The following is a 17755-nucleotide window of genomic DNA, read 5'->3' as shown; positions in this document are numbered from 1 at the left end:
AGCAGTGTGGGGGGCTTTTATCGCAAGTAGGAATTATGCTCTGTTAGTGGGAAGTACTGTTTAACAGTACACATTGCAGCTGAAGCATAAACGGTGTTCCAAGAAAGGGACCGCAGCGTAGTGGCAGAGTAGCTGCTTTGTACACAGGGGGACCAAGACATATTCAAATCCCTGGAGGTCTCATCAAGGTGGTCGGTAGGATGTGGCGGGTTCCGCTTGCTCTGCATCTTATGGCTGCTGGCCCATCCTCCATGGCCAAGATCCTGCCAGACTCTGCACCAACCTTGCCTTGTCCTGAGGGGTCTGCAGATGGAGCCAGCTCCAGCCACCCTTCTCTCTGTACAGCATTAGGTCCTTCCACCATGACAGATGCCTTGAGAATAAAAACATTCATGCTGCTTTCATGCATATTTAGCTGCTTCTGCTCCAGAACAAATCTAAGCAACATCAGGAAGTTCTGTGTCATAGGACCTCTGCTCTGTCAAATGTAGTAGAAGAATGGAGCTCAGAAGCACGTAATCTCAAATCTAGCTGCAGCAAAGCACTGGAGCAGGAAGACAGAAGTGTTTTCAAGTGGCTTCCAGAAACGCTAAATTTTTAAAAGTAGCTGCTACCACCAGAAGTTCAACACACTCTGCCACAATACAAGATTTAAATGCTACAGTCAGAAATACTAAGGATGGTACCAACAAGCTTACAGAGAAAGAACAGCAACCCCCCGCTCCCCGCATGTCTATCCCCTTCCCACAGCACCCTACAATCAAGGCTCAGGCTGTATTCAGACACCAAGGGTGGGAGGACTAGGAGTGATTGGGCACCTTGTTCGTGAGGCTTTGTTAATCTCCAATTGTCCCATTTTACCTAAACCTGCACACACGGAACAATCCCCCCCCCCAACCAGGATTTCAGGCCATGGGTTTGACAAGATTGAAAATGATGGCTTAACCAGCCTCCGGCCTCAGCAGTAAGGCTGCTTAAACTTATTTGTAAATGGTAAAGCTAAGGCTTTGCCCAGAGCTTCTCATTTTCAAGAAGCAAAATATTTCAAATACTATCCTTTAGTAAGGTACAGTGGAATTCTTATTGATGCACAAACACAAAACCAGCCGTAACTTACAGGTATTTTAACACCGTCAGTTTTAGATCTCCTAAACTGTATAGAAGGCAAATTGTAACAAGGTGTGATTTATTCCAGATGTTTAAATTTGGTTACAAAAAATGCTGAAAATGACCAAAAACATTTTCTCTTGGCCTGTGAATGCCATTCTGGCTCAGTGCATCATTTTCATTTGGGGGGGGGGGCAGCAGAAGGTTGCTTCACCCTGAAGTCTTAATCAGTGTCTGGCCAAGAACAGCAAATCATTGTTGGCCAAGAAAACACACTGCAGTGAGGGGACCACTTCTGGCTCCTGTGCATAAGGAGATGCGCAACATTTTCAAGGCATTGAAATGCTGTGGAGCAGAAACAAGAAAGGAAGCTGCCTCCTGGCCCTCTTGGGCTTTCACTTACCCTGGTAAGCCCAAGCAGCACAGTGAGAAGGACTGCTAGAAAGAATGGATGGACTTGCAAGACTGCCAGACTAGCAAAGTAATGCAAAGTAATGGCCTTGGTAATGCCATTATGACTCCTGCTTTTTGTTTTTGTAAAAGGACATTTTTTTTTACAATATCTTTATTATGTACAAGAATATGGAATATTTGTAAGAGCAACTCTAAAGCATTCACCTTAAAAAGACCTCCAGAAGGCCACATCCAAAAACGGCATATTTTCTTCCATGTAATGATTGGGCAGTGCTCACATCAGCTGCCTGGCTTCACCCAGCAAAGGCGCTGCAAAGTCTTTAATGCTGCTGGAGTTCAGCTGAGGGATAGTGCTGATCCTCAGGAATTTGCTGCTAGAATATTTGTTCTTGACAGCCTGTCAGAGGTGTGAGGCGGGAGAAGGTTAGGTTGCAGAGAATATGTTTACCTTGCTGCAGGAATTAAGCTGCTGGTTTTGTTCCTGAGAAAGTCATCACTTACACTTGACTACTTGTAGGAGAATGTCAAATTCTCTCAACATCTATTGGTTTTACTTTTACTTTTGATGGCAAAGAAACCAAGATCTCCCAGCACCCTGCTGCTCTACTTTCTTTGGCCTAAGGGAAAAAGTTTGTGCTCATCTCATTCCAGCATCCCAAAACAGAGCAACCAGAAAGGCAGCCTTTGCAAACATGGTGCGCTCCAGGTGTGTTGGCTCGGGCTCATTGGACCTTTAGCCTAAAACATCTGGAGGCCAACAGCTTGGTGCAGTAAGATATTGGTGCAAGTGCTCCTTGCTTGTGTTATCGAAAAGAGGCAATCAGAAAAGGAAAGAACAGTAACATTCAGACTATATAGGCTCGAGTGTCAGATGTTTCAAGCTAAAAGGGGCTTCCAGCAAAGGAAGCACACCAATACCCAGGAGTAGGAGGTGTGTAAATTTTTGCCCTTGTTTTCTATGTTCATCTTGTGAGCATGCAGAACAGCTTTCCCAGAGAGCTGCTGCCAGTCAGTGTAGACAATAATGAACTAGGCGGGCTAATTTGGTCTAAATATATAAAGCAGCTCCTTGGGACTTCAGCTGTCCCCCCATGATCACTGATGGTGGGGTGGTAGAGGGGTTCTAACCCCCAATATTGAAGGCAAATAGAGCCAGGACCCAAATCTCAAAGCGTCTGAATTTGCCTTATTTTAAGAGAGTGGCAGTTTCCATTCCAGGCTCCCTCCCTCTTGCCCTGTTCTCTTTCCTGGGGTGAACACACCCACCCATGCCCCACAGTAGTTGCCTGTAACAGGAACATTAAGCCTAATAGCAGCCAAGGCTGCTAAAATAGGAGCAGATACTTACAAGGTGTTTTGTTAGATTCCTGTTGACTCTGACAACATTCTTGGCCATGTGCTCCATAACAGGGGTAAGACCCTCCTCTTCATATCCAGTATAATAGCACAGCTTGGGGTTCTACAAAGGAGAGGCGGCGGCGGCTGTCAAAGCCTGTCCCAAGAGCACTGTAAACCCCCACCTGCCAGGGCCACCCGTAGCAGCTAGGCAGGACCCAGCAAATCCTTTTGAGCTGTCAGTGGACCTCACAAGCAGACTTGCTCAAACATTTGTGAGTCAGTAACTTGTCTGTAGGTTTGCAGGACTGCTTTAAAAGCATCTTAGAGCAAATCGGTTTCTGACTAGGTTATGATGCCGGTAAGGCCTGAAAGCACCTGTGGCCAGCACCTTGCTCATGCTAAGAAGGTCCGGGTCAGTGCCTGGAGGAGGCAAGGAATGCCAGGTATTCTCTTCACAGACTCTCCGCAGGGGCCTCTAGTCCAGTTACTTGGGGGGAGAATGTGGACTCTGCCCCCTTCCATACCACTTTCACTCAACCAAGACTCACCCACTGGCCTTCTGAGAAGACCTTCCGAGACAAGCAAAGCGCTGCAGCTGCAACCTCTGAAGGATTATAATGCACCATATTGTAGTCCAAAAGGGTCAGCTCCATCAGGTACTTTGCTAGCAGGTACGATTCAGCAGATGCCTAGCAAAACAGGAAGAGCACTTGCATGAATGCAGCCGGCCTCTAGTTTTAATGCCTACCCAGAGAAGCTTGTGTATCTTTGATTTTACTGGAACTTGTAACTAGATCTAGAGCAACCCCCACAACCCTGATACTCTCCAGGGTTCTGGACTACAATTCCCATCAATTGTGGTCCAAAATATCTGGAGGACGCCAGGTTGGCAGGGTGGTGGCTTAAGTCAAAGGAGAGTTCTTAGCTCCCTTCCTAGCTGCTGTGCCCCTTTTCATGACTAGGTGCACTTGCCTTCTCTAAGAGCCCATGCTTCAGTCCAGGATCATCATAGGCACAAGTACAGTCAGCTCTTATTCATCCTGTGGTCCCTTTTCTTTCATCTAGCCTCTCCCTTAATAGCTGCTTTGTCTATGCTCATTTAGCCACTTGCCAGAGGCCTTGAACCCGTGTTCCTCCCCAGCCCCTTGCACATTTGTGTACTAAAAGGGCAGAAACAAAAAATGGCTTTCATGGGAGCAGAGGGCTTGCACAAATTAGTGCATTCACCTCTGGAATCTACACATAGCACCAGGAGACTCTTATTTGGCTTGCACATGCCCCCTACCCTCATTACCAAATACTGTAGTGCCCAAATCAAGTGATGCCATGGTTGGGTCCCAGACCTCCTTCCCGCTCACTCCAACACACAGGTGGACACTCCTTTCAGAAGAGGCTGGTCAGCACCCCCACCCCTCAACCATACTCAACATCCTATTACCAGACTACCCAAGCTCAAGGTACTGGCAGATGGACCTACATCAGAAACTTTGGCTATTCGTCTCAGGAAGTGGAGTGGTAGCGGTCTTCCTAAGGCAAAGTTAAGCTCCTTAAGGATCTTCTGCTCCGTTGCCCGGATCTGAGTCGGTGTGTATGCTCGGTCGGTCATGTAGACAAAATCCAAAATACTTGGTGGATAGATCTCTTCATATTTTGCAGCCAGAAGCATCGCAGTAACACCGACCAACTGGAGTTCCTTGCGGGAGACAGGCTGAGCCTAGTTTGACACACACAATACTGGTTGTATTACACAAATGTTGAGATATTGAGACCCTACCTTGCTCCTCACTTTTGCACAGGGACAGCTCTCAGGAACTGACAAAGAGGTTACTTAATAGGACCTTCTTTATAGTTCTCAATAGTTTGGGTTTCAAGTGTGATGGTGTTTTGGAATCAAGATAGACAGAGGCCACCCTGCCCTCTGCAAAAGCAGCTGCACCGTGGTCTCAGAGGGTGTTCTGCTACCTACAGCTTCCCAGAGATACAACTCCTAGGAGAACTTTGGAGAAGCAAACACCTCACGTTTTAAAATGGGGATGCTTCCAGAGTATGTCCACCACCTAGTTGAAGCTAAGTTGGTTTGAGTCTGATCAGTGCCTAGAGGGTCGTCATGCACACGCATGACACTTTGGGTCTCATGTAGGAAGTGGGGGGGGGGTATAAGCATAAGGAAACCAAAGTTTGGCTGACTGGAATGTAGTGAGTGCCAACAACAAATTCCCAGTATACCTTAATTCAAAGCATGGGAAAGATTCCAGTCACTGCTTTTACATCCCAGTGTGAGAGATTAAGCCCATGCTTAAACCTCCCTAGTTGACAGTGTCCACTGTTTCAATATCAATCTCCCACCCCCAGTGTGATGATGCCTTCCGTGCCCTGATAGGAGTTGTGGTCCGAAACATCTGGAAAACACCACACTGCAGAAGGCTACTCCACAGCTCAGTCTATGCAACTAGGAACCCCACATCCATCCACCAAGCCCCCACCCAGCAAAAGCGGCATCTCAGAGCTCAAAACAGGAGTTTCATGCACAGCTCCACCGTTCAAGCTTCATATGTGCTATAAATGCCAAGCTTACTTGCAAGAAGCGATCTATGATAGCCACACACATGTAGAGAGTGTCCTGCATAAGTTGGAACCTTGCATGGAGCTGGATCAGCCAGTCAACAAGAATGGCCCGCATCCGCCCACTGATCTCTGTGCCATCAAGATAGAAGGGAAAGACACGCTGCTGGACCTGTTGGAGAGGGTCAACTAGATCAGAGGCTTGTCCCATGTTTAGATAGCTGGCAAGGGGGGAGCAGCTAGAAGGGAGTCAGACCCAAAATGCATTTGTCAGGGTTCAGGTCCAAGGACTCCAGGGGCATGCCTGCTCATTTGTTAGCAGAATGGCAGCTCCAAGTAGGTGTGTGGTTCTAGGAAGAACTCGTGATGCAGTTGATTCATTAGTAAAAATTTACTAAGGCAAAAATAAGCTTGACAGTTCAATACCAGATCCCTGGAATGGCAATCTCTTTACAATCCAGTTGCAGCAAAATATAACAGTAAAAAACTTAAACATACTATATACACTAAGCAAGTAAAAAACAATTCAGAAAGAGAGTGAAAGAACAGCAGAGAGAGTGAAAGGAAGAATAACATGAGATCCTGTTGGACTGCATTCATAGGCAGACCTTGAAACACAACGAGCTCATTCCAGCTGCATGTCTGTTCCCTTGGAAATCTTCCAGACACTCTGGAAAATGCTAGAACATTTCTGTTAGCTTCTACAAGCTTCCATGAGTTCTGTACCTCAGAAAAGCCATCATAGCTGACAGGATTCCCCATCCAACAGCAGCAGCCCAAACACCACACACCAAGTGGGAAGGAGGATGTTTCGCTGCCAGGCATAAATACCTCCAGTTGCCTCAGGTACCGGTAAATATCCTTCACGTAGTCACTGCACATCTGGGGGTCCTCCCTGTCACCAGCATCAATATCTTCTATATTGCCCCGCAGCATCTCAGAAAAGGCTTGGCACAATTCCACTTCCATAGAGAATGAATTGGGATCCTAGTTTAAGAAGCAACCCCCCCCCCGACACACCCCAGTTGAAATTATTTTTAACTGGTACTTTGTTTGATTTTCTTGATATTTCACCCTGCCCCTTTTTGTATTAATATTGTTAACCACCTGGTGACCATTTGGTAGAAAGGCAGGATGCAAGTTTAATAAATAACGTCTAAGAAAAAGGGATAGCAGAAGTGAAGCCACAACACCAAATGGGAGATTTTGGAGGCCCACCAATGCTCTTGTAATAAGCTACAGAAAGAGAGGGTGGGAGAGGGTGTTCTGATCACTTCCTGCTCAAGGTTCCTTGCACGCTTGCACTCGCTCACCATTTGCCAAGCACCTGGCCTTTGCTTTCTTCCAAATAATTATCTGGAAAGGTAGGTTATACTTGCTCAAGGGCACACAGGTCAACATCAAGTCTCAAGAGGAGACTGAACCCACATGTGCCTTTCACCAAATGAGGATAGAAAAACTTGCATATCACTTGCAACAGCCACATTCCAAGAGAAGTGGTATAACTTGAATCTCACTTAGGAAGAATAAGCCTCCCCCATGCCCTCTTCATCCCCTGTCCTGCAAAGCAATGCTGGTGAAACCAAGGTACTTGAAACTTTAGGGATGAAGAAAGCAACTGGATCCATTCGCCTGTAGCACCAGACACCTGCCTGAAAAGGTCGAAGGATTAAACTAGGACCAAGCAGATTCCAGCAGCACCAGTAGAGCCGGCTAGTCCTCCTCCACTTTGGTCCAAACATGCTTGTAAAAAATAGTAATTATTAATTGGGTTGGGAGAGCCAAGTTAGATGAACTGTAGCAGCACAGTTGGCCGTGAGAACATGGGAAAATGTTTGGGTATCAGACACTGAATTTGTTGTACTGAAGACAATGAATTAATTAATTAACAGGCCTCTTTACTAAACATCTGTAAACTACACTGCAACTTGTGGAGGTAGGAAGCAGAAAAGGGGAGAACATTTAGAGAGGTAGCCAGTGCTGTGGTGGAAAGAGTCAGGAAGAGAAATTTTTTTGGCTTCTAAAAATCCCCAGGCAGCACCAGTCACTCCCCGCTAGACAAAACAAAATAAAAGCAGTACGCCACCAATATGTGGTCTTTGCCATGGGACCACATCCAATCAGTGCTATATCACCTGCACTGGCTCCCAGTTGAGTACAGGGTCAGGTTCACGGTGCTGGTTCTAACCTTTAAAGCCCTCTACGACCTGGGACCCTCATAACTATGGGACTGCCTCTCCTGGTACGCCCTGCGGAGGACCTTATGGTCCGCAAACAATAACATCTTGGAGGTCCCGGGCCTCAAGGAGATTAGACTGGCCTCGACCAGAGCCAGGGCCTTTTCGGCCCTGGCCCCAGTCTGGTAGAATGCTCTGTCGCAAGAGACCAGGGCCCTGCAGGACTTGACATCTTTCTGCAGGGCCTGCAAGACGGAACTGTTCCACCAGGCCTTTGGTTGAGGCTCAGTCTGACCCAGTGGCGGAGCTTCATGCTCTGGCACCGGGGGGCGGAGCAGGCGGGGGTGGGACTGGCACATGTCCCGGGGGTGTGGCAAAGGCAGAAATGCAAGAGGCAACGCCCCCCACAGCTAAAGGGCTAAAGTTACCTTGAATCCTTTGGGTCTTTGCGTCACCATCCTGTTGCTGATTTCTTGCAAAGGTCCCCGTGGACCATTCAACAGGCTGCGGGTCTTGCCATGATCTACTGTCATGTCTTTCTTCAGATGGTTTAGCATCTAGAAAGTGAGGACCAGGCATTACTTCTTCAATGGGCTGTGCCCACTCCCAGAACCCACTGATTAAGACTTAGCCACTATGTGGGCCAGCATACTAGATTCTAAAAAAGGCCCAGAACATTCTGCAAGGTCATCCACTCTCAAGACTCTGCAAGCTAAATTATATAGTTGTAGGCACTGCATGTCTTATTGCTTAAGCAACACTACCAAAATACTGTGAAGATTTCTGCAAGTTCAGCCATAGAAAAGGTGGGACATCAGACAGGATGACGAATAAGCCCACAGTTTACATGCCGGTTACACTCCAGGGGCCACACCTAAAGCCAAAATCACATATAGTCAAAACCCATTCAGTTCAATGGTGGGTGAGATTGCCAAAGTCATTTTTTCACAGTACCCCACCCCCTTTCCTCCTGTTTATATTATTACTGTATTTAAGTATCACACACACAAAACTGAAGTTAAACGTGTGTAAATTGTGGGATTACTGTACGCACACACATGGATTTTGATTGTCATTTCCCACACACTTCCAAGAATATATGTGTAGCCTTAGAGTTTTGATGCCAATAGGAATGAATTCTGTACCAGCTAGTAAAGCTTCTGTTTTATCCACTCCTGGGATGGAATAAGAGAATTGTACAGTTTGAAGGCGTCAAAGATCATCTATGGGCCAATAAATCATGGCATATGCCCCCTATGCTCAGTACCACACTTCTACAAGATAAAGAAGCTATTGCACTGCACTGAAAAGAACGTTAGCAGCATCTTCTTAACCACAACTCCCCCATCCTCTCACAAATCCCACAAAAACAAATTAAAGATGAACTTGCAGTACCTCCAAATCTGAGAGAGTTGTGTACAGCTATTAACCAAATGAAAAACAACAAAGCCAGAAGACCTAATGTAAACCTGCTGAAGTCTTCAAAGTGGGTGGAATCGAACTTACACAACTTCACAAGTTCATCGGAAAAATCTGGGAGAGAAAGGAGATCCCAGCAAACTTTAGGGATGCCAAAATTATCAATCTCTTTTAAAAAAGACAACAGAACAGATTGCAGAAACTATCGAGGTAACTTTTTATTAGCTGCAGCCAGCAAAATTCTTGCAAGGATCTTAGCAAACCGTCTCTTAACAATATCCAAGGCTACCCTTCCTAAATCCCAAAATGTTTTTAGACCTTCTAGGGGGACAGTGGACATGATTTTCACTGCTTGACAGCTTCAAGAAAAATGCAGAGAGCAAAACCAACCCCTGTATATGGCATTTATTGACCTTACTAAGGACTTTGACACTGTAAATCGTAATGTCCTGTGGACTGTCCTTCTGAAAATTGGATGCCCAGATAAATTTGTGAACATCGTTCTGCTCCTAGAATCATAGAGTTGGAAGAGACCACAAGGGCCATCGAGTCCAACCCCCTGCCAAGCAGGAAACACCATCAGAGCACTCCTGACATATTGTTGTCAAGCCTCTGCTTAAAGACCTCCAAAGAAGGAGACTCCACCACACTCCTTGGCAGCAAATTCCACTGTCAAACAGCTCTTACTGTCAGGAAGTTCTTCCTAATGTTTAGGTGGAATCTTCTTTCTTGTAGTTTGGATCCATTGCTCTGTGTCCGCTTCTCTGGAGCAGCAGAAAACAACCTTTCTGCATGACACTATGACAGCAACAATCTCAGATAACAATGGTTCTCAAAGTGAACCATTCATAGTGGGATCAGATGTTAAACAGGGTTGTGTTATCGCCCCAACTCTATTCATTATTTTCATTGCCATGATCCTACACTTAGTCAAAGGGAAACTCCCCACCAGAGTAGAAATCATATATCAAACAGATGGAAAGCTCTTTAATCTGAGTAGGCTGAAAGCAAAGAGTAAAGTTACCGTAACTTCCACCTTAGAGCTTCAGTATGATGACAATGTAGTGTGTGCACACTCAGAGGATGACCTCCAAGCCATCCTAAATATCTTCACAGAAGCTTACGAAAAGCTTGGCCTATGGCTCAACATCCAAAAAACCAAAGTGCTGCACCAACAAGTACAAAATAACCCCTCTGCAGCACCACAAATCCAACTCAGTGCTGTAACATTGGAAAGTGTTGATCACTTTTCCTACCTGGGCAGTTATCTTTCCACAAGGGCTGACACTGATGCCAAAATCCAGCATTGCCTGAGCTCTGTGAGTGCAGCTTTCTCCCAACTGAAGTGCAGAGTGTACGAGAACTGGGATATTTGCAGGGAAACCAAAATGCTTGTTTACAAAGCTATTGTACTACCAACTTTACTGTACACTTGTGAAACATGGACCACTTAAAAATGCCATCTCCAACTCCTTGAAAGATTTCATAAATGGTGTCTGAAAAATTTACACTTCACTTGGGAAAAGTGATGAACTAATGCCAGTGTACTGGAAGAAGCAAAGATCACCAGTGTTGAAGCAATGATTCTTCAACATCAACTTCTTTGGATTAGTCATGTTGTTCAGATGCCTGATTATTGCCTTCCAAAGCAACTACTCTATTCCGAACTTAGAAATGGAAAGCGTAATGCTGGTAGTCAACAAAAGAGCATTAAAGATTCTCTCAAGGCAAATCTTTAAAAATGCAGTATAAGCACAGGTGACTGATAAACACTGGCCTGAGAGCACTTCAGTTGGAGAACAGGCTTTATCAAAGGCGTCATGGACTAGAACTCTGGATGAAAGGGAGAAACAAGCTCAGAGGAAGGCAAACCCTCACTGTGATCAACTCCTGCCCAGAAACCTATTGCCCCCCCCCCCCCCCCCCGTGGAAAGATGTCTGGGTCCAGAATTGGCCTCCACAGTCACTTACGGTCTCACTGTTAAAACCGTGTTCATGGAAGACAATCTTACTTGGCTACAAAGGATCTCCAAAGAAGGAGAGGAGAGAGAGAAGAACAGTGGAAACCAAGTTTTACTCAGAGTAGACCCACTTAAATTTATGAGCATGACTATGCTGGGTCCTCTAATTTTAATGTCTCTGTTTTGAGAAAGACTTTGCAGCAGAGCACCACATTCACCCCCTTGGAATATTTATAAGCAGCCAGATATTACAGAAGGCCCCAGGGGTTTACAACGAAAATGCCACTAGCGGGCACAGAGAAAGTGGAGCCAGTCCTGGAGGGAAACTCGACCTTCTGCGAAAGTCTGTCAAATGGAAATTTCTCTACACCCAGCAACAATACGTGACCAGCGCCGGTCGCTCTTCAAGGGGCAGCGCGTTCCGCAGGCACAAAAACGACAGTCAGGCCAAGGGCTGCTTCTTGGCCCAGCAGGGGAGGCGGCCAGGGGCGGCACTCTGCACAAGCGCCGGAACCACCCCTCGCTCCGGCCTTTAAACCCCAACGAAGCTTTCCCCCTAGACCCCAGACCTGGCCGTGGGGGGGGGGGGGGCAACAAGAAGCCCCGCCCTCCGCGGCGGATCAATCTCGGAGCACCCAAGCGGACCAAGATACGCGTCACGGACCTCATGCACACGTGCAGTTGGAGCCGCGCACAAGGGGAGCACAAGCCCAAGAAGAAGGAAAGCCGGTTCGTCACACGTTGCCACTAAGCCAGTGGCGGGGAGTTTCACAGGCCACGACTCAACAGACCCCTTCGTAGCTGCGCCGCCATGGCCAGCGCCGCCGCCTCCTCGCGCTTTTTCAAGGCCGCCGCCGCCGCCTCGCCCTTCTGAGGGGATCCTAGCGGCGTCGCCATTGGCTCTTCGCGTCGAGCCCGCCTCGCACAATTGGCTGCCACTCTCTTGCGCCCGCCCCTTATGCTTGTGTTGCCAAGGCGACTGCGGCCTTCAGCTGCGGGCTCCGACGCCCGAGAAGGGCGAGAGGCGACACATTCTCTCAGGGGCCGCTAAAAGCGCGCAAGGCGACATGGGAGTTGTAGTCCTGCCTAGGAAGAGGGCAGCATCTTTAGCAGTTCTTGCAAGTCGTCGGTTCGAAACCTGCCGTTTCCTTTGCTTGGAAAATAAACAATGGCTGCTTACAAAGATCAGTAATGAGACAGCCCCCGTCTTCAGCTTTCGAGACGCAAAGACAAAACACAAAAGAAACGGGGACTGAGAGGGAGGAGGGGAAAAGTAAACCTGGGCATTTGCTACAAAGTTCTTCTAACGATCAGCTGGAATGGAAACGGTTTAAAGGAGAGAAGCCCACAGTTGCTGGTCTCTCAGATGAGTTGATGGAGAGGCCCTGCATCCCCATCTCAGGCCCTTTACAGTAACCTCATGCACATTGGAATGACCCACGAGAATTGCCCTGCTGGGTTCCTCTTTTACTCGCTTGCAAGTGATGCTTGGTCTGCCCCACTAGCGATATTTAAGAAAAATAGTTTTATGTGACCTGGTATTTGGGCCATGAATAATTATTTTAGGGTGTGGTGTGGTCCTATGGATAAAATTGCTGTTACTTTTTACATTCTATTTGATTCTGAGATTTTTCCGTTCTTCTGACATATGGCTATCTTCTTACTGCTGTTTGCTGGAAGAGCGGGGTACAAAATATTGAATGAATGTCCAGTCCAATGTGGGATTACTTTTAATGGGTTATGAAACAGATTCCTCTTATGAGATATGTCTACTAATGACTGAATTTATTTCTGGGTGCAGTTAGAATCTTCTCAAGTGCAGCTACCTGACAAAATGCAAACTGGTTTGTAAGGCCATCTGCTAGGAAAAGCTGTGCTTCTAACAGTTTCAAACCATCTGATATTCTAATAATTTAGAAAGTTGTGATACAGTAGAAACCCTCAACTACTCCCTTCATGCAGCCGTTCTGCTTTTATTCTTAAATAGCCCATGTAAAGATTGACATCTTTTGTCAGATTATTTGTTTAAACAGAAAGGAATTATATTCACAGAAGGCAAAAACAAAACACATTTTTATCACTCTTGTTATTTTTATTGCATACAAAAAATAATTTTGAGCAAGTTTTTAAAAAGGCATTCAATGTAGACTATTGAGTGTTATGTTCCAGCTCAGTGATTATACTTTGATATGTATGGTGATGGATCCAGGCTAGTTAACTCTGTGTTTTGATTCTTACTGCATGCCTAGCTGTAACTTTCAAAACACAACTGCTCCTGCACACCCACTTTTGACAATACTATGCCAGGAAATGCAACCAGCTTCTCTACTGCTCCTTTACCCACCCATGGGAGACAGGGGTGCCCAGGATATTGGTGCTGGCAGGTAAGGGAGCCTAGAAGACAAAGGCAAGGGTCCTTGAAGGACAATGTGCCAGACCTGCCTTCAGGCTTACACCCCAAAGACAAAACCTTCAGCTGATCTCCCTCAACCCCGCATTATGACCTCACAGGTTAGTAATGTCAGCCTTTCATCTTTTATGTCTACCATTTTAGTGTAAGGATTGCGACATCCCTCTAGGATGAAGAGCTGGTTGACACTGGAACAGACTTCTTCAAAAGGTGGTGCACTCTCCTTCATTGGAGACAGTGGAGTGAAGTAAAATTTATGGGAGTATCGGGCCTCCCTAAGCCAGTCAAGAGCTTCCCAGGCTTTGGGAAGGAGGTGCCAGGGAACATTTAAGGAACTAATTTAGTCCCCTAGTCCACTAACTGGACGTTATTAAAGAGCAGTTGGATGGCCATCTGTCAGGGATTCTTTAGCTGTAATTCCTGAATTGCAGGAAGTTGATGACCTTTGGGGTCCCTTTCAATTCTATGCGTCTGTGAGGAAAGCCTGGATATCACTGTCCCTTAGCAAAAAAACCCAACCCAAGTTATATGAATCTCTAGACCATGGGTAGGCAAACTAAGGCCCGGGGCCCAGATCCGGCCCAATTGCCTTCTAAATCCAGCCCGCGGATGGTCCAGGAATCAGTGTGTTTTTATATGAGTCGAATGTGTTCTTTGATTTAAAATGCATCTCTGGGTTATTTGTGGGGCATAGGAATTCGTTCATTTCCCCCCCAAAATATAGTCCGGCCCCCCACAAAGTCTGAGGGACAGTGGACCGGCCCCCTGCTGAAAAAGTTTGCTGACCCCTGCTCTAGACCTTCCAAAAAGGAATTATTCATGTCTTTCAAACAATGCAGGAATTGCATTCAGAAGTTTCAAAAAACGCCCACACCAAACCCAAAAGGTGTTCTTCATCACCTCAAGAATCCTTAATGTGCTCTCTCTCTGAATCCTAAATAGCTGCAGTGAATTTTGCTGGAATCATCTCTTCATTACATTGCATTGTGTTCCTTTTGTGATGCTACTATAGGCCTTGAAAAAAATTAGCTTTCTGTTGCCAGCTTCCTAACATACTGTACTAGAAAAAATCAGTCCTCATTAGAACTTGATTAAGAAAGCACAGTATGCCCACAGTAATTAACAGCTTGAAGATATCTTGATTGAGGCATAATGAATGTACACAATAGCACTCCCTTGTTCACCTCAATTGGAGAGTGATATTGAAACTATAACCAGGATTGGGGGTGGGGTGGGGGATGCTTTTGCTAGCCTTAGTCCAGTAGCATTTTCTCTTTTCCTGTACTTCTCTATTCTGTCCCCCACCAGTGGGCACAGACATGTGAGTCTCCAGGTTCAGAGGTAGCTTGCCATGCATCATTGGTGGGTAGGAAGTGCTGTTCAAGGATAATAAAGTTCAAAGCCCAGCCTTTTGGGCTAGTTTTATCCTAATTTGGACCGGGGCTTAATTTTGCAGCCAACATCACTGTATATAATAAAAGATTTATAACCTGTGTCTTTATGGATGTTATTGGACTCCAACTCCCCTCAGGCCCAGCCATCATGGCCTGCGGTCAGGCACAATGGGAATTATGTCATTCATCCCTTCTTGTACCTGGGGTGGCTGCCTGATCTTAGCGCAGTCGGTACAAAGCTAGCAACAGCATTAACAGTCTGATTCCTAACCCACCTCCCAAATTATGCAAATTGATCCTTAGAAACAACACAGGAGACAGGTGGATTCAGCTAACTTTATTAACTGTAAAACTAAATAAAAAAAAAAACAAAAAACACCACCCAGTTCCCATGACAGGGCAAGGGACCTTTCAAAGTTCTATGAAGTCATGGATATTTATTTGCCTTAGGAAGTTAAATTCAAAGTCTTGGTTTAATCTTTGTGGCTGTTACCCCAACCCCCAACCCCAATTTTTGTATTTTTTTATTTTTTATTACAAAACCAGCTTGTGCAGATCTTTAGATGAATTTAGCATTAAGACTGAGGAGCAAACAAACAAATAAAAACAGCCTGTCTTTCCCCCCTGTTTTCCTGCAAACTTATTTTATTCAATCTGCATGTATCTACAACCCAGCTAGTTGAAATCAAATATTTAGTGTTCATTAGAGCTGTTTCACAGCAGCAAAATATTACGTTAGAGAAATTCAAATTGCTAGACATAAGAAAATGGTACATACAATCGGACAGCAGTCTAAATGTTTTTAATATTGACATTCAAATATATCTGCATTGTGCTGAAGGTTTAAGAACATGAACATTTGATCTGAAAAGGATGATCCAATAATGGGTTATGCCATTTGAAATCAAAGGATCTGAAGGTTATGTTCCCAGTTATTTATTATGGATGGTGCAACTTGGAACGAACAGCGCCTGCAGAGCTCTCACAAGGCTCCCATTCACTTTCAGGAGGCTTGTGCAGGAGAAGTGCTTGGCGTCTCTCCCCAACACAAGTATACAGCAGCTTTTTCCCCTAATTAAGGAATGTCTTAAAAACACAATAATATCCTTTTTGATCTTTATACATTTAGAACTAAAATACATGATTAAATTAAGGACTCTGAGGTTAGTATTGAGTGAAATCATACTCTGAATAAGCCTGACTCTATGTAAAAAAAAACCAAAACAAAAAAACCACACAATTCTACTTTCTAAAGCAGATAATCTTGCCTGCAAGTTTGGAGAGGTCACTAAGCCCATAACATGTGCAAAGAAATGCAATACAAGGAACCATGCAAAATGTACAGGAAAATGTGTTAAGAGTAGGGAAAACTGTACGGTCTAAACAAACAAAAGAAAAGCTTTATAAATACACTGAACTGTAGGTTTAGCATTAGGTATACCATAGAGCAGACAAACAGCACTCTAGCAGGTTCAAATGCTTCCAACATCTGCACAGGTAAGTCATGCCATCTTTGGTTGACTGCAGTACCAGGAAGGATGAGCGTGAAGGAAGAGAGCAAAAGGTTTTAGGCAAAAGGGTGTCAACTTTCGCTTGGCAGCTGAGCCTCAATGTCCACTCTGCAAATGGGGCACTTCTTGTTTGTGATCAACCACTGATCTACACACACTTGATGGAAGAGATGCATACATGGAAGACGCCTATGAACAAGAAAAATGGAAGGAGTGAGGTCAGCACTTTACAGGCAAGAATGGCTACCTGAAAACATACATCATAAAAAAGGTCCTCCATTAAAAACAACAACCCTACTTTATTTTATATCACATTTTAACATACTGATTAGGAGATCTGACTGTCAGCAAGGTTGTGGCATTTCTTTCCAACATGATGGGCCTTGTGTCATAGGGCACCTACATTTTGTAAAAGGATCCTTAGTGCACCATCTAGTTTCTGAGTCTCTACTTGGCTTTGCAAGCTTCTCTCTGCAACCATGAAAGTCAGAACTTCCCCCCCCCCCAAAAGGTTTGCAATTCCCTGGGTATTATATGGTGATCTGAGGATGTACTAAAAGCACACGGCCACAATAACGCTAGCACCCCAAACACACTAAATTAGATGGTTCAAGATGCTGAACTGAAGCAGTACAGCAGAGCTTGTCCTAAGGTCTGTCAGTGCAGAAGAGTTGACACTGTCTGTGGCAAGGAAAGACTGTCACTGACAAAAGGGGACATAGGGGATTTTCTTCTTATCAATAGCAGAAGTATGCAGAAGTATGCAGTCTTGAAGATGGTCAAAGGCATGGGTGAGCCATGCCCACTCCTTCCTACTAAGCACTGCTCCAATCACATGCAGTGCACGCACCCTAGTTCTGACATAATCCTGGCAGCAGCAGTGCAGGCATGCATTGGCTTCCAAGCATGGTAAAAGCACAAAGGAAGTTGCCTTAAACCAAGTCAAACCACTGGTCCGTCTAGCTCAGTATTGCCTACACTGTCTGGCAGCAGCTGTCCAGGGTTTCAGGCAGGGGTCTCTCCCAGCTTTACCACCTGGGACCTTTTGCAAGGTGCTCTACCGCTGAGTTATGGCCTGTCCATATCATGTTTAAGAAGTGTTTAAACATTTATGATTCCAGGTGAAGCACTACAGCAAGGAAGAGCTTTTCAACAACACTCAATGTGAAGGTGGCTACATGAAACTCAGCCTTTTCTCAGTTTTGGGACTACTATTGTGTTAAATGTTATTTTTCTGTTTTAAGTATGTTTTGATGATATGTTCCTTCGTATTGAAACATTATAAATATTTCAGTTTTTTTCACTTCAGGCCCTATAAATGTCAAAAGGGCAATACACTACAGTCCTGTTAACTGATGACCTCTAAAAATCCTGTTAACAGGATTTTCTGATGACAGTTCATTATGGCACTGCCAATGTACTGATGACAACTAACTGGGACTGGAACAGACTGAATTCCCAA

At 45.3% G+C, this 17755-nt stretch overlaps 2 protein-coding genes across 12 annotated transcripts in view; both read right to left on the bottom strand.

Annotated features, from left to right (window-relative positions):
• Position 1: 1 nt before the first annotated feature.
• Positions 2–11885, bottom strand: CCNB2 (cyclin B2). Of its 7 annotated transcripts, none has more exons than XR_013979378.1 (9): positions 10274–10926; positions 8027–8155; positions 6253–6408; positions 5435–5593; positions 4337–4573; positions 3408–3548; positions 2870–2980; positions 1726–1918; positions 2–544 (listed from the first exon to the last, which is right to left on the bottom strand). XR_013979378.1 is itself a non-coding variant. In XM_080980817.1 (9 exons), the coding sequence occupies exons 3-9, from the start codon at positions 8153–8155 to the stop codon at positions 1796–1798; spliced, it is 1056 nt and encodes a 351-aa protein (XP_080836943.1). In that variant the 5' UTR covers positions 9068–9131; positions 11643–11885; the 3' UTR covers positions 1702–1795. The 7 variants fall into 7 exon arrangements, 3 of the variants coding, with proteins under 3 accessions (XP_080836943.1, XP_080836942.1, XP_080836944.1); XR_013979379.1 differs by having other exon boundaries at positions 2–478; XR_013979380.1 differs by having other exon boundaries at positions 2–473.
• A 3219-nt stretch (positions 11886–15104) lies between these two features.
• RNF111 (ring finger protein 111) overlaps positions 15105–17755 on the bottom strand; it is a 54702-nt gene continuing 52051 nt past the window's right edge. For all 5 annotated transcript variants that reach the window (XM_080980695.1, XM_080980696.1, XM_080980693.1 and 2 more), the window contains one exon: positions 15105–16482. In XM_080980695.1, coding sequence (XP_080836821.1) covers positions 16365–16482 — 118 coding nt within the window. In that variant the 3' untranslated portion in view covers positions 15105–16364. The remainder of the gene's footprint in view (positions 16483–17755) is intronic.

The sequence above is a fragment of the Podarcis pityusensis genome (assembly GCF_964106645.2).
Source record: "Podarcis pityusensis genome assembly, chromosome: 14".
Classification (NCBI taxonomy): domain Eukaryota; kingdom Metazoa; phylum Chordata; class Lepidosauria; order Squamata; family Lacertidae; genus Podarcis; species Podarcis pityusensis.
The sequence above is the reverse complement of the archived record's forward strand: the minus strand, read 5'-3'. Positions and strand labels throughout refer to the sequence as shown.

Coding starts and splice junctions, on each gene's coding strand:
- CCNB2 (XM_080980816.1), bottom strand. CDS start 10,324: ATGCTGGATTTTGGCATCAGTGTCAGCCCTTGTGGAAAGATAACTGCC. Junction 6,409..8,026: donor AAAGACCCAAAGGATTCAAG/GTAACTTTAGCC, acceptor TTCTTAAACTAG/GATCCCAATTCATTCTCTAT. Junction 1,919..2,869: donor GGAATCTAACAAAACACCTT/GTAAGTATCTGC, acceptor CACCTCTGACAG/GCTGTCAAGAACAAATATTC.